At 30.8% G+C, this 16,751-nt stretch overlaps 2 protein-coding genes across 2 annotated transcripts; one reads left to right on the forward strand and one right to left on the reverse strand.

Moving 5' to 3' along the window:
* The first annotated feature begins 10,587 nt into the window (after nucleotides 1–10,587).
* LOC119687080 lies at nucleotides 10,588–11,930 on the forward strand. Its single transcript, XM_038101258.1, has one exon. It carries the CDS (start codon nucleotides 10,697–10,699, stop codon nucleotides 11,588–11,590), a length of 894 nt encoding a protein of 297 aa, XP_037957186.1. The 5' UTR covers nucleotides 10,588–10,696; the 3' UTR covers nucleotides 11,591–11,930.
* Nucleotides 11,931–13,892: 1,962 nt separating this feature from the next.
* On the reverse strand, nucleotides 13,893–15,634 carry LOC119687081. The gene is made up of 5 exons (XM_038101259.1): nucleotides 15,023–15,634; nucleotides 14,747–14,851; nucleotides 14,593–14,685; nucleotides 14,249–14,527; nucleotides 13,893–14,190 (listed from the first exon to the last, which is right to left on the reverse strand). Exons 1-5 carry the CDS (start codon nucleotides 15,528–15,530, stop codon nucleotides 13,913–13,915), a joined length of 1,263 nt encoding a protein of 420 aa, XP_037957187.1. The 5' UTR covers nucleotides 15,531–15,634; the 3' UTR covers nucleotides 13,893–13,912.
* Nucleotides 15,635–16,751: the final 1,117 nt, after the last annotated feature.

Below are 16,751 nucleotides of genomic sequence, written 5' to 3' on the forward strand. Positions count from 1 at the left end.
TTAAGGTTATGCTATGTTAAAGTGAATTAGAACTTGGTAACCGGATCTGCTTTACTCAGTGGGCCAAGTTGTCCATCTGATGAATAATGAATTTAGGAACCTGATATTTTTAACTGATTATTTCTTAGTTTATTTAGGTCTAATAGAAATGAGAAATTTTTAATATCTATTTGACTATAGGGCAATAATTATTTTCTACAGTTAATAGCATTTAATATAGCAACATCTTGGCAGACATAATATATGCAAACGCCTTCAAATACACCCTGCATTATGTTAAAATATATATTTTCGGTTACATGATATATCAAGTTCACTAAAAATGCTGTTAGAAATAATTCTTAATTCATGAGTTGTTAAGCAATAAATATTCTTCATGTGTATACTTAGTTCGTACATTTTGCTCAAAATCACATATTTCTCTGCAGTTTTAGGATTTCTGGAATCTTATTTGGCAACAAATATTCTATAAGATTGGGAAATTAATAATATTTAGTATAGCATAAGTGTACAATGTATTGAAATGAAACAAATACGGATATTACTTTTCGTTTTAAGGACGAAAAGTTTGCACTGAATGAAATAAGTTATGGAACAGTTACGTTATCTATATATTTTTGATTTTGTAGTTCAATATTTAGTAATAAGGAAGTTCAGAAAAGCATTTAAATTGAAATTTCAGAGACAGCATGTATATATGCAGCTGTGCTGATTTAAACAAAATATCGCCTTCCGATACTTTTGCATTAACAACGCTTTGAATTTGAAACCTTGTGGGTCCTGAAATATGTTCATAATTTATAAAATCTTAAGGAACTGGTGTTCTGATTTTATTTCATTAAATGGTCTGGAATAAAATCTTTAGATGTTTGAATTACAATCGGTAAAAAATAAATTGAAATATCTGAAATCAATTTGGATGTCCTACTTCACTTATTCATAACTTTTTTATATACCATAAAAAAAAATTAAAAATTTTGCGACCTGTCTCTAGAGCAGCAATAAATGAAGAATATTTGTGTAGTGATTTTTAAAAGTATATTTACCAACCTTTTATATTCTCTTTTGAAAGTCAGTAAATGGTTCGATTGTTAAGTGGAATGAATAGTACTTATTTATATCGTCTATCTTCCTCTCGTAATCGTTTATGGTTTTCAGTTATATTATAAAAGCTTCTTTGGCATCTAAAATTGTTAATTTAATCTAATTGTGACCAAATTAATCAGAAAAGTGAGCATTTGGTTGCAAAACTAAAACTAAAAGCGCCTTAGAAATGCGATCTTTTGAATCTTTTTTGCTGCAAGTTGGTTCTATAATTTTTTTAAATTTCGTTTGAAAATTGGACCCATTTACTAAATAGAAGATGCTTCTTTCCAGGAAAGAACAGTTTGAAATCTATGTTTATCTTCAAAGCATATTATATTTTTGAATATTAGAAATTCTACATTAATAAGCTATAACTTACAAGTTGTGGTGTTCGAGCATCAATATATTTTGTGAAGCGTTTGAATATGGTTAATGAGAAAGTTCTTTTATGTTCTTTCCCTTTTATCGCAAGCAGCATTCCAGTCCGAGCTATCTCTACATAGCTCGAGTTTTAAGGCCTGCTATATCAATATATCCACTTTAGCTTTAAGTGCACTATCATCCACTAATGCATTTGTGTATTGGTCAGTTAAAAGGCTTTAATTTAAAGGTTTATTATTAAAAGCACTAAGCCACATAAATTAATATTGACTGCCGGCACTAATGTTGGGGCGTCGTTTGTCGCTTTTCTTTACATACTACACATCTGACATCTGATTATCTATCTCTTGACTTTGACATGTATGGACAGAGATGTTACATAATCGCCACACCACTCCCCCTTATGGTTGAATGAGAACTGTACCCATCGACCATACCGGGATATATAGTCCTTCGTCAACCGCTTGGTCTTGCCATTGTCAATGTCTTTCTTGGCGGCAGAGCTGTAGTTCACTTTATTGTTTAGTCGTTCAACATTGCCACTCGCGGTGCTCTGCGAATCGTTGTGAACGGATGCTATAGGTTATAAAATCTTTAAATTGCTTGCATCTAAAATACAAATTTTGTGAATAACTACAAGTCAACTAATATAACTTGTTTTAATCCTAGGGGTCTAATGCAACTAGAACTGGATTATTTAAGGTTGGAGAGAGATGTAGTGTATGGAGAGAGAGACGTGTTACTTATGAACTGTTGTGACGGAACATCCGACGCATACATTATGTAACCTTTAAGCATTTAAGTGACACATATATACACAATGATAAACAGGTTTTAACAAATTACTATTATAGGCAAACAGTTCAAATTTGACGTCTGCAGTTTAGGGGTCCAGCTCAATTAGAACTGGGTTAATTAAAGTTGGAGACAGATGTGGTGTATGTGAAATTTTATTTATAGATTGTGGTGATGAATCATCCGACGAGTATATTATGGTACCTTCAATGATCTACGTGATACATATTTTATGATATACAGATTCCAATGAATTACTATGAGCGAGCAGTTTAAATTTGGCGTCTGCAGTCTAGCGGTCTAGCTCAACTAGAACTGGGTTAATTAAAGTTGGAGACAGATGAAGTAATATTTTATTTATAGATTATTGTGATGACTCATCCAAAAAGTATATTATGTGACCTTCAATGATCTACATGATACATGTATTATGATATACAGATTCCAACGAAATACTATAGATAAGCAGTTTAAATTTGACGAATGCAGGTTTAGTTTATAGGTTGTATTCAATACAACTTATTGATTTGATATTGATTTAGTGATTAATTTAGAAGCTATATAAACATAACAGGAATCATATGATAGTTTTTGTGGACATTATTATTTTATAAATTAGCTATATTTATATGTATATATGTTGAGAGACAATATAATATAATATATGTTGGCTTATCTATGAAAATGAAAAAAGATTACGCATTCTGTCTGCATCGTGAGTTAGGAATCTAACGCAATAGTTGAACGAACTAAATTTTAGGAGTAAAATGCACTTAACTATGAAATTCGACAGCTGGATTTTAATGCAACATTTAGGTAGCTCTGCTCCTATTGCCACTTTTGCAGTTGGTGTTGTTGTGCTGTTATTTTAGTAGTAGCTGTAAGTGTTGCACTTATAGTTGCCGTCGGTGATGCTGTGTGCCATTAATATCGCTGGCAGAGTATCTGCAATTGTTTTGCACAATAACAATTTCGCGAAAATGTTGTGAAAACCGCAAATTCCGTTTTCCGTTAAAAGTTCTATGCTCACGCTTTCCACTCGCCCCTCGCCCCACGCTTTATCCAATCTGTCCGACCGAATTGAACGTTGCTATTCATTTTCATTTTTCCCTGTAGAAAATCAAAAGCGAAATTGTGGATTTTATGAATTTGTTTGCTTAAATTGAGTAGCGCCAAAGTAAAACAATATGTTGTCGGAAATGTAAAGTGGAAGTTTCGATATTTCTGCTTTCCTTTTTTGCCAACAAACTTTAAAACGTCAAACTTTTTAGTACGAGTTTATTAAAAATAATTTAAATGTGCCAACACACAAAAGAACACAACAAATTGAAACAAATATTGAAAGTTAAAAAACATGATTCTGCTTATTTATTCGATATATCCACATATATATTATATTACTTATTTCACATCTACAAAAAGCTGTTTTTATGAGATCAACTTGATTAAGCGATTATAACACCACACTTTAAATATAATATTCTTGATATACCTTATCAACTTTAAGCAAAGAATAATAATTTTCCATGTGTAGTCGGATGTATTGTGCCCTTTTCTCGGCTTAGAATAGATCTCTAAGTCCCGTTGCGTAAATAAAAAGTGGTATAAAACCTACTTTACAGAGTTTTATTGCCTCTTCCATAAGAATATATATTCCCAGGAGCCTATTCGGTACACACCATATGTGTGGCCAACTACTCATTCTCTACACAGAATCTACAGTTTGTATCCGTATGTATTCCACTCGTAAGGTGGTATTTTAGTTTACAGTACCCTGTTAGGATTCCTGTGATGATTCTAAGTTTTTCTTTTGAGAGATTCATCTCTCCTATTGTTATAAGTATCAATAAGTGATTTGGTTAGTGTTAATCCTGCTATATTATCCCAGTAATCCCTTTTATTCTGGTTCTTCTTTATTTCTGTGAGAGAAAGGAGCGTTACATGTCCACGAACAATAATGGGCTATTTTTTTTAAGACGTATAAAAATTCATGCTCGAAGACAGGAACACAATTTAAGGAAATCAGTCCAATAATTGCTTTAATGAGAGAATGTTTACAGAAGTATTTTGGAAACTATATTTCGTAAGTAGCGTTTTAATTTTTTACAACTTCTAGGACTCATTAAGCTTGTATCTCAGGATTAGTACACTCGAGGAATTATCGTTCACGCGTTCGCAAATACTAATGATTTTAAGCTTTCCAATAAAAAATGCGCTAACTTTGATATTACATATAGACTAGGATGCAATGCTACATCGCCGTTACTGGAAATAATATAGTCAATGAACATTTTTTAATAATAAAAATAATTAATAAAATTAAATAATTTTATTGTTGTTATATATTAAAACAATTGAAAACATTATTTTCATAATATTGGGTACAAAGTGTACTTATAATCATATAAGAGAATGATTAATCATATCGATTTAGAATTTTAATCATATCGATTTAGATTTAGGTTTGCCTACAACATAAACTGCCGGTTTAGACATATGTTTGTGTTAGAAAAATTTTTTAATTTTCTGATATATGTACTTTGGAACTTAAAAATTACTTACAGAATGCATTAGGCGTAGTATAAATAGGGTTAATTGGTTTAAATTAGATATAATAAGCCGGCGATTTAGGATAAGTTTTTCTTGTACAACCATTTTTATTTTTGAATATATTTGAGTATCCAATTTGGAATTTAGATATCTGCCACAGAAAAGAATATTCGTGGTAAAAATGATATCAATGGATTCATACTTAGACAAAGATGTCTTAAAAACTGAAAATATCAGGAAAATATTTTAATTAGGTAAACGTTCCTATTCTTCAATATACTTGTTTCTGATATAGAATTTAGGTATCGGTCGTATAAAAGAATATATGTGGTGAAAATTTTAACTATTGATTCATACTCTCATATAGTTGTTTTATAAACTTATAGTTCATATGTTTAACAGCTAGCTATATACTATAAGTGTGACTAACATAAAAAGTGTTTAGCAGCTTGTATTAGTATTTGTATATATTATGTATATTAATACATACTATGTATTAATATAAATTCAAAATTTTGTTTAAATAGTACCTAAACTTCTGGAAAACCAAAGCTATTATCTTAACTTGTTAGCATAAGCATACTATAATGTGATTATTTTTTATGTTGAAGCTATTAGAGCCAGTGCACTTGAACTTTTACTCTTACTCTACTTGAGCTATTTTCAAAACTCCTCTTTACGCCTTGACTGAATTATTGTTTATCACTTTATCAGACTAAGTAATAATTGACCTCAGATCTGCATACCTCTCCCAGGAGCCCGTAACCATTCTGAGAATTGATAACGCGGTGTTGGTAAGTCTGTCAGTTTACGCAAATAATTTCATGGCTCTATCCTCTATCTGTATTTTGATCGGATCATGGTACCATGATGTACCATGGTACCTTGAAAAGACTTCTCAAAGCCAGGCTTTGTGCAATTTCTAGCTTTGTGCAATAGTAGTGTTTGAGGCTTTGCTAAACACTACACATCTATATAGAAGATAATGTAATTATAATTATATATATTTATTTTCATTTTTTATAACGATTTTTGCCTTCGACAATTGTTATGCCGAAAAATTAAATTTAAATATTAAACAAAAAGTATTTCGTTAAAAGTTTTCCTACCAAGTATTTTAAATTTATATTTTTCCAATGATATTAAAATATCACAATGAATTATTCATATCCCACGAAGAAGAAGATAATAGGCAAGTTGAGCATTCAACAACAGAACTTGAAAAACAAATTTACATAAACGACGGGTGGTGCGTCGGGCATGAATTGAATGAAAAATCAATAGAAGTGACAGCGACAAGTGGATTATCACTTGAAACATCAACAAAACTAACAGTTGTCATTATGATAAACGATTTTTAGTTATCTTTTGATGTATAAGTACAAACACACATCTCTGCACACAAACAACGGCAAATAGATAATGCGAGTACATAAAAAAAAAATATTTTATGTACTTCACTTCAACTTGTAGATGATTATCGCAAGTGAATAATACGAAATCATGGAAACGCTTGAGGACTTGGGGATTGTTATGATTAATTGGAGTTGCTGGAAGAATTGACAGTAAAATGTTTTAACATTAAACGATATTGTTAGGCATAAAGGAACGTATAATAACAGGTTTCAATAAAAAACTTTATTTATAAAAATTAACCTTCAGCCTATAAATAAGCACACATAAGCACTAAAATAATTACAAGTTTTCAATTAAAATGTCCACCAATAATCAATCTAAGTCAGATACAATTCAATGGGGAAATAGCCAAACTAATTGGTAAGGGAATGAACAAAAAATGCCAAACTGTTAATAGTTACGAACAGTTGCGTAAATGCCTGCATGATTTATTGGCGACTAATTATACCTTAATGACTGCTGCCTGAGAAAAGTTTCACATAATATCATCGAAGAGATAGATACATGTCAGTGAATTGCACGTTGCTCCATTACAGCTAACATATTTCAAATTTCTATTATCAAAGCCAGCTGATACGTATACGAGTATCTTGTCGTTAGCAACGTAAGCACATATAAAACAATACTTTTGCTAATTTTGCTTGCACGTTACGTGACTAAACATTACCCGCATTGTATTACGATTTAAGGATATCTTCAACTCATGGATACTTCGATGTATCCAAGCAATAGATAAATACATTTCTGCTGATATCATTGTTGACATTAATGACGAAAACCATCAACATCAGATTGGTACTGGCTGTTATGTTGTTGATATGTCTTTAACCCTTAACAATTCATTGCTAAAGCAAACATTCGTTTGTCTTGAGATAATTTCATTACGAATGATTTCAGTACGATGCTATCACATCAATATCCTATCAACACACTTTACTTACTCATCATCATAAACCAGTGACATTACAGTAAAACACAAGAATGTGGATGATAGCAAATAGCATCAAGCAATCTCATATTGTGAATCTGTTATAGGTATACATGTCAGAGATAAAAAGAAGAAAAAAATCTAATAAATAAACAAATTGATTCCTTTGGATTGTTAATCTACTCAGAAGTTAATGTGCTGATAATAGATGTTTTTATTGAATATATGTAAATAATATGTACGATAATACGAATCTGATTTATTCTTTTTCATTTTCTAAATATATTTATGCTTGATTATCATTTTATAAGAAACATTAAATTCACAATTGAACTCATTCCAAATGGTTGCAGTAACCTAAATGACTTAATAAGGTCGTTGGATAGCTGTGAGCCATATTACGCAGGCAAGTAAATAACGATCGATTAAGAAATTTGTTGTTACTATCATTGTTTTTGACTTCATTTGATCGTCTGCATAGAATTGATTTTGTTTTAATTAATTACCCGTAACAACACATTTTCGGGTTCCTGCCTGAGGCAGCAATCCTCTCCATTCACTTACTTCATCGGAGACATGGTATACTTCTAAGGCCTTCAAACACCTGTTTCAAATATCTGGACATGACCCAGTCATGTTGTAATGAAACTCGTACAAATTGTTATTAATTCGGATGCAATAGTCGTCGCTAATACGTGGAGTACCAAAATTTTTACAAAGTGCTTTTTTTTTAAAAAATGTGAAAATTAAATAACATAAAATACAATCACAAACAACACAATTACGACTGATGTTTTATAACTTAGGACGTGTGCGAGGTAGACTAAGTTGATGCTAAACCAAATGGGAGATTTTTTGGGATTTTTTGCACTGCACACATTTAGCCATTTATCAACACGGATCGACATATCACTACATTATCGGCACAACTTAGAATTTCCCTCATTTAGAACGCAATTTAGCCTAATTCGCACAAGTTTCTAAAACCAAAATATTCTCCTACTTTAGAATTAACAAAAATAATTATAAAATATAAATAACAAAACTAATTTCGTCCTACATCAATGAAATTTAATATAACCGGGCTTGAGGCCTATTAATTAACACTTAAATTGTTAATAAGAGTATAATTAATATTTGATAAGTTTGATAAGTGAACTACAACAACAAAAATCATTTCTATATTATTTTAATGAATTGAATCTTTGGCTGTTCATATGACTATTGCCAAATGCTCTTTATCAATGCTCTTGGGAATTATTTCTTATATTTAATTATTTGCAAATGATTTTTTGAAGACTGCAAGTACTAAAGGTTGAACTCGTGCCCTGCCAAATTTAAAGCTCAAAATCTATGTTCATTAGCCAAATGATCCAAAGCCGTGCTTAACTTGTATCGCCGATGGACCATTTTTTTTTCTTAGGAATTATTTATTTACGAACATAAAGATTATACAATTATACGAATATGAATAAAAAAAATAGTTCCTAAGACCACTGATAATAAATATTTGGCATTACTCGTATAGTTGTCAAAAATTCAATTAATTAAAATAAGATTTTGTGTTGTTGTAATTCATTACTTTTCGAAAGCTCTCTACTTAAAAAAAATTTAAAAACAATCAAAATCTCTTCAAAAAAAAAGTTTATAAAAAAAAACAATTTAAAAAAAAATTTTTTTAAATTACCTCAGGTAGGATTTGATCATTTTGGGATCTCAAGATCACAAATTTAAAATGCTAATTAACTAATTTAATTTGTGTAGGGCGTCTTACAACCAATCACGCACTTACATACTAACAAATTTACTTAATACTGAGAAGGAAACTTAAGTAGAATTTGAATGAATCACAACACCAACAACAAAAACAACTCGTCTGTCGTTTTGGATCTTGTGTTCGTTTTCCCGTCATTCAAATTGTGAACACACTTGTCTACTCTTCTACCAGTTGAGCTACCGACGCTACGCATCCAACTTTGAACAAAAATCTATTTAAGTTAAATATGGTATAAATATTTTTACAAAAACACACATGAGAATTATAAGTCAGTAATATATGCACATTTGCATTAAGGTACATATTTACTATTTATTAAGTCCTATATGTTATATTTACAAATTATAACAAAAATATGTATTTCTTTTTCTTTGATAACTAAACAATTTTTTTTTATTATTATATATTTTTTATATAAATAAAAAAGTTATAATTCAAAAATATCCAAAATTTCTTTGCCTATTGCTATAAAATGTTGATAACAAAGAATACTTGTACAAGAACGGAAACTCCGCCCATATCGATTGTAACGAAGAGAATTTTATAATATTTTCGCACACGTATTGAATACATGTGATCTTACCATGATAACATCAAATTACTCTCTTTTGGGGTTGCAGTATATCAGTTTGTTACTACTTGCTGGATACTACATGATAATATAACATCACTTAAATAAAATATGTATATGTGGTGAATAATCCCAGTAAGGAACGGATCGATCGAAGACGCCTCAAAGACATGGACACATCGATCCAAATGTATTGCGACATTTTCGAACAAATTTTGCGTACATGCCTCGAAGACTGGAGCCATCCATAGCGGCTTCATTCGATTAAAAATTATGCCAATGAGTATTTCATACATACAGTGTGCATCTGCTGGTTTACTAGTAGACCCTTTTTAGACTCAATCTTTCACTCAAATTCTCAGAGCGGCATAAGTGAGAAAATATGAACCAAAGAGAATATAAAAACACACATATGATAATAATAAACATATGATATCAAATGCGGTATTGATTTGGATTATGATCGGCTGTTGCTAGAAATAGATAAGAACTTTTTGTTTTTGCATATATGGGAAAAATGATATTTAATTAATTAATTTTTTATTCATTAATTTGTTATTTAATAGGATTAATTGGAGTGTTTTCAATTATTTTAATCGAAAACATTTATTATATATATTATTAACTTTAAAATTGATTGTTTAAATAATTTGCTTTTTTATGTATAGTTATATAAATCGATTTCATTATAAAAACAAATCTATGATAATTAATTTAACTTTTAACTAATTATTGATTCTTTGTTGCTCATACAGGAATTATGTTAACCGATATTAGAAATTTAAGGAATAGAGGAGTTTGTGATAGTTATAGAATAATACTTCAACATCTACTATATATTTCAGATTTATTTTGTTCAGTTAAAGTTAGATAATAATATTAGAAAGTCGAAGTTTATTAATCAACAAGGAATTATTAAGTTTTTTACCATCGATAACTTAAAAAAACAAGCAACAGAAATCCCTTTCATAATACAACAAATTTAAGCAACCCTGTTTTTTGAAATGTCTTTCAAAATTCTTCATTTCAAAACGTTAAATTGCATTGCTTTTAGACTGTTATAAATTCTAGTCATATATTATCTGTCATTGCGTTGTTTCAAATAAGTTATTTCTGCAGATAGAAATTTCTGGATACCAAATCTTGATTTTTACTTAAGTAAGATTTAACTTAGTAGTAATTTAACGGCATAATGGTTATTTGTAAATATTTTTTGCGCGGCCAGTGTTGGTATGGTTCTAAATGTCGTGATGAGCATGTTGATATTAAATACGACATAAAAACTGATATAAAAAAGGCAGTTCATGGCAAACAGTGGCAATTGTCGTGCTATGGACCGTTCAAAGGTAAGCCGTGTATACCAGATTATATTGAAGATGTGTCGTTTGAAGAAATTCGTCTGGAGTATTACAAAGTTAAACAGACAAATGATTTTGCAAAGGTTCATCAAGCCGTCACTATGCAATTTGAGGAAGCAAATAACAAAATGAAAGCTCTTTCGAAGGTAACTGCTAAAACTGTAAAAATGTTAGTCAATATTTATGAACATAATGACAAGTCTGTTATGACTGACAAACCTAAAACCCATCAAAATATTTTTGGAGGCAGTGATTTAAAAGCTATGCGCAATATTGCGTCGGTTGGTGATATGCCTGTAGAACAGAGTTTTGGGTCCATTTTTAAAAAATCATACGTACTGGACTCAAATTCAATTTTTAGTGGTTCCCACACCAATTCTTTGTTCAAACAACAAAATTCTGAAATGCAAGCACCGAGCAGTTATATAAATTATTTTGGACAAGCTTCAAATATTGAACCACAAAAACAGTCTCTTGGTGCATTCGGTCAGCAGCAACAGCTACAATACACGAAATCAATATTTGAACAAGCTAACGGTGCAAATAATATATTTAATTCAAATTCTCCAAGTATCTTTTCTAATCAATTTATACAAAATGGTGTACAAAATCAGTCGACTACCACACTTTCGCAAAGTGAAATGCAGCAGATACTACCGCCATCTCCTGAACCAATGTTAGTGGATGAAGAGCCTGAGGAGCAGTCGTTTCAGTATCTGATGCAATGATCCCAGTGACTCAATTATATACAACTTGAGGCTTTCAATTCAGATTCATTTACTACAGGAAATGTGTCAACGAAACCACAACCAAAAACGTTCATTAATGCATGCATATTAAATAAGAATATATCACATCTCGAGTTTCATAGGACTTGAGTTTACTTTTGTAATCAATCTAGAAAATCCAAATATATTTGTTTGGATAAAAATGAAAAGATGGGTTAAGGGCGTAATATGAGACGTTCATAAAATATTACTTTACTGATTTTTACTAATGATATCTCCAACAACTTTGCAGAGTTATTATTCAAGAAATATGAATATCTATTACAAAGTAAGATCACCAATCCTGTATCTTATGGTATTAACATATAAATAAAAAAAAATGTTGCTATAAAATCTAGTCGTCTTCCAATATGTTAAGGTTATGTTATGTTAAAGTGAATTAGAACTTGGTAACCGGATCAGCTTTATTCAGTGGGTCTGTTGTCAATTTGATGAATTATGAATTTAGGAACCTGATATTTTTAACTGATTATTTCTTAGTTTATTGAGGTCTAATAGAAATGAGAAATTTTTAATATCTATTTGACCGTAGGGCAATAACTATTTTCTACAGTTAATAGCATCTAATATAACAACATCTTGGCAGACATAATATATGCACAAACGCCTTCAAATACACCCTGCATTATGTTGAAATATATATTTTCTGTTATATGAAATATATCAAGTTCACTAAAAATGCAATTAGAAATAATTCCAAATTCGTGAGTTGTTAAGCAATAAATATTCTTCAAGTGTATACTTAGTTCGTACATTTTGCTCAAACTCACATATTTCTCGGCAGTTTTAAGATTTCTGGAATCTTTTTTGGCAACGAATATTCTATAAGACTGTGAAATGAATGATATTTAGTATAGCACAAGTTTACAGTGTATTGAAATGAAACCCATACGGATATTACTTTTAATTTTAAGGACGAAAAGTTTACACTGAACCAAATGAGTTATGGAAGATTCACATTGTTTTTTACATACGTAATAAAAAATTATTAAAAATTTTGCGACCTGACTCTAGAGCAGCAGTAAATGAATAATATTTGTGTAGTGATTTGTAAAACCAAAAACGATGTCAGCTGAGATTTGAAGAAAAGTCATACCTTTTTTTTGGTTGCAGAGAATGCGATATAGGCCGAGCACATCTTTGATGTAAGAATTAAGTTGGAAATAACTTAAAAATACATAAAACTGTCGAAGGCTACCTATCAAGGCCAAGACCGTTATATGGTCCGACAACTACATACGTACTTGTGGTAAAATCATTGAAGTATACTTCTGCTTCTTTGCAGTTATCTGTTTTTGACGTCAATGAAATTCCAACATAAACCTTTGTATTGCAACAAGTAGTGTTGCCCTATCTCTTCTTCGTGTCTCGTTGAAGATTTTGTGGATGATGATGATGTGTGTGGTTTACTTCCTCACTACTTGTACTTAGAATAGATTATAGAATTTTCATGTATTAATCATTTAATTTTATAAATGAATAAGCATGTGGCATAAAACGAACTTTAAGTCTTCTATTTTACACTAATTGCAACTTCGATCAACCTCCCGATGACATTATTTCATGCCTTCATGCTTTTAGTGAATTTGCGAGTGAATTAATGAATTAAACCAGACAAGACACGCAGTGGGTGCTTCGCTGGAATTTAAGGTAATTCTTAATGACACCCAATGTACCTACTGAGTGTTATTAATATTTTTTTCTCTCTAAAAATCTCGGGCATTTTCAAATATGTTGAGGAATTATATATTAATATATCATCGCTGTTATAGGGAATCCTTATTCAATAATGATTAATTTAATTTTAATTATGTTAACTTTTGTGACTCACTCCTATTAACTCATCTGGCAGTTTTTAGCAGGAATTGAATATGTTAAGAAGTAAAGTCATTATCATAGCTGAATGTTTGAATGCAAAAAATTATTTGACTCTTAACTTATAAAATAAAAATGACTAATTCATTTATAATAATTAATGATTAAAATTAATTAAACCAAAAAAATAATATCACTATATATATTTCGTTACAGCTTTTTATTTGTTTTTTATTCATGCAAAGAATTTTGTATCTAAATTCAAGTGAAATACTCATACAAAATAGAATTAAAGCGTATCAAACAATCCGTTAATGTAGCAGTTTTTCAAATTTTCATGAACTTCATTAGAAACTAGATCGGAGGTTATCACAAATATTTATTTTCACTTAAAAAAAAATATCTTTAGCGAAACACATACCATTTAGAATAATCCCACCAGGATGATCATGGACCCTCATTCATATAATTATCAACACTATCTGTGTCTGTGCTTTTTTTCTTAGAACTTTCGCCACATGATTCACTTATATTTGCATAATTATTTATAATTTCATGAATAATGGTTTTTACACTATCTATGTCCAAAGCCGTGACTCCTGAGTACGAGCTAAGTAGGTCAAACTGCCGAATCACTTCAACAATTTTTTTCTTAACAATGTCTTCGTTCATTTCACTTTTATTGCCATAAGTTTTGAAGAAGTGATTCGGCTGTTCTACGAAATCTGCAATATATATTTATTATTTTAAATCATAAATGATTAGATTTATAGATCTACTTACTTTCTAGGTCACATTGTTTTGTACGGCTATGGAAGGAAACACCAACATTTGAGTTACCCAAACGTTGAATACCTGAATTTGAATTTGAATTATTCTTAATTTTCGCTAAATCATCAATTATATTATGAATTTTATATTGAATATAAGATTCATTCAGTGCTGTAGGCTGTCTCTTCTCACGTGATAACAAATGAGGATGGCTCCAAAGACGAGTTGCACTTCCATAATCAGAACTACTATTTCGCTTTTCTGCTTGACCAGTTGGAATCTGATGGTTGCCTGTGAATAATAATATATTGATTACTGTAGTTAATGATTTTAGGGATGAATTGTATTCCACTTACATTTTGCTGACCCTCTTCGGTTTTTTGATAAATCATCTGAGGGCATATATTTCCCAAGTTTTCGCTGAGGAACCAAGATACGATCACTATCCTCTGTAAATAAATCGGCTTTCTTAAATTATGTGAATATTAAATAAAATTAAATTTAATTTACGTTTTGAAGTCAGTTTTCTTTTCTTATTGGGGATATATTCTTCGCCATCTGAGGACGCACAGCGTTTAAGTCTTTTACCAAAAGTCACGAAAGGATTATATATCTCTGAAAATAAATTATTATTGTTATAACTGTTATTATAATATCTAATAAGCTTCGTTATTAGAATTAAATTTCAACCCAAACATTTTTTTCGCGATACCTGAATTTAATAAAATTATAAATGACATTTGTGTTCAATAAAAAAAAAAATTAAAAAATGACAAGAAGGCTTACTTTTTTTTTCTTTGAATTCATGGCTCAATTTCAGTTTTTTAACCGAAAAATTCGGCTTCACCTTCTTCACTTCATCAAATGCTTGAGGTTGATTAACTTCGTTAAACTCCTCTATGTAACTTAAATATGATTGCTGGGAACCCAATTTGTATCCAATGTCTTCCGAATTCTTCGCAACTCTTTCACGTGGTTCAGTGTCATCAAATTGTATCCACTCTGTTGGGGACTGGGGACGTTTCTCAGTATTAAATCCACATCCATTTTTATTATCTTTCTTAGAGTGCTTTTTGCGTGTCTTTTTAGTGGCTATGGTATAGCTATACAAACCGTTTTTAAAATCAATGAAACGAAGTTTTTTTGCTATGGTTATGGTTTCCATGACGTCAGTACGCAAAAGCTCGTAGCCCTTTTTCGATGTCTTCGCCAGGTGTTTAACGATATCCTCTGCACTTGCAGGATTTTTCAGCTGAATCAACGCCTTCAATATTCGCTTACCTGCGATCCCCATGTTACGATTTATTTTTATTTTCTTAAAATTTATTTCACAATACAAGAATTTTATAAGCAAATACAACGTCAAAGATAATTTGGTAACGTACTTCAAATATATTTTGTTTCAACTGCAGCAAATGAAAATAACTTTATACCTATCAAGTTTAATAAAATGTCATGACCAACTTTATGAAATCTAAATATGATAATTAAAAACAACTTTATGACTATTTTGTATAAGAATGAATTTATAATTTATTTAAAATTATAACTGAAGTTGTACAAATCTTGTCGTTTTTACGTTCCTTAAGCTAGTATCGTTTTTATGAGGCCGATTTCTATTTCTTGTAAATGCTTGAATCTGATGTTCATCGAACACCATTTGGCCTCTGACCCTGTGCAGACAGCATATGGAAGAGTTAGGATATCCTGCAGAACACTCAGTTGCCAGAGCCTCATTAGTGAAAACAGGGAACACCGCGGGGAGGTTGAGGTTCACGTCAACTCAAGAAAAACTGTTTGAGACGCGTCTTGAGCCGTGCAGACTATCATTTTTGGATGTCATTTAAGTAGCGCTCTCTCTTGCTCAAATTTATTCTAGTGACCGAATATGAACATGCTCACATACAAGAGTTGTCATTCAAGTAAAATTTTTGAAGAATAAAGTTATTTATGCACACTGTAAGTGTGTTAGTGGCACCACGCCAAATTATGCTCTAGACTGATGAATGCAAGTTTTTGGGTGACAGACTATCATTCTCAACATGTTGGCGAGAAGATGAATGATGTGCTCACCAAAACATATTGGTTGCGTGCCATTCAGAGGTGCAGACTATCATTTTTGAGTGTCATTTATTAATTTTCTTCTTTGAATGACACTAAAAAATGATAATCTGCACAGCTCTTCAGCAATTTCTTGTTATTTGAAAGATCGTCTTTGCCTGGAAGGTTTCATTTTCAACAATTTCTTTCAAAGCAACAACAATTGACAGCTAAAATTACAAACAAAACTCTCGTGTAAATCCAGTATTATTCAAAAAATTGTGATGATTGCGAGGAAAACTTTGACGATTATTCGAACTACATTTACATTATTGTGCTGTGAGGTGAAATTATCACACATCACAAAAACCAAAAGCCTATTGCTATACAATGGCGCTTAATAGTTTTCACCAAATGATTTTGCTATTTTGACCACCCCGTCCTTACTCACCACGGTGTTTGTGATTTCGTTGAT

Source organism: Teleopsis dalmanni, chromosome X (genome assembly GCF_002237135.1).
Source record: "Teleopsis dalmanni isolate 2A chromosome X, ASM223713v2, whole genome shotgun sequence".
In the NCBI taxonomy this organism is placed as follows: domain Eukaryota; kingdom Metazoa; phylum Arthropoda; class Insecta; order Diptera; family Diopsidae; genus Teleopsis; species Teleopsis dalmanni.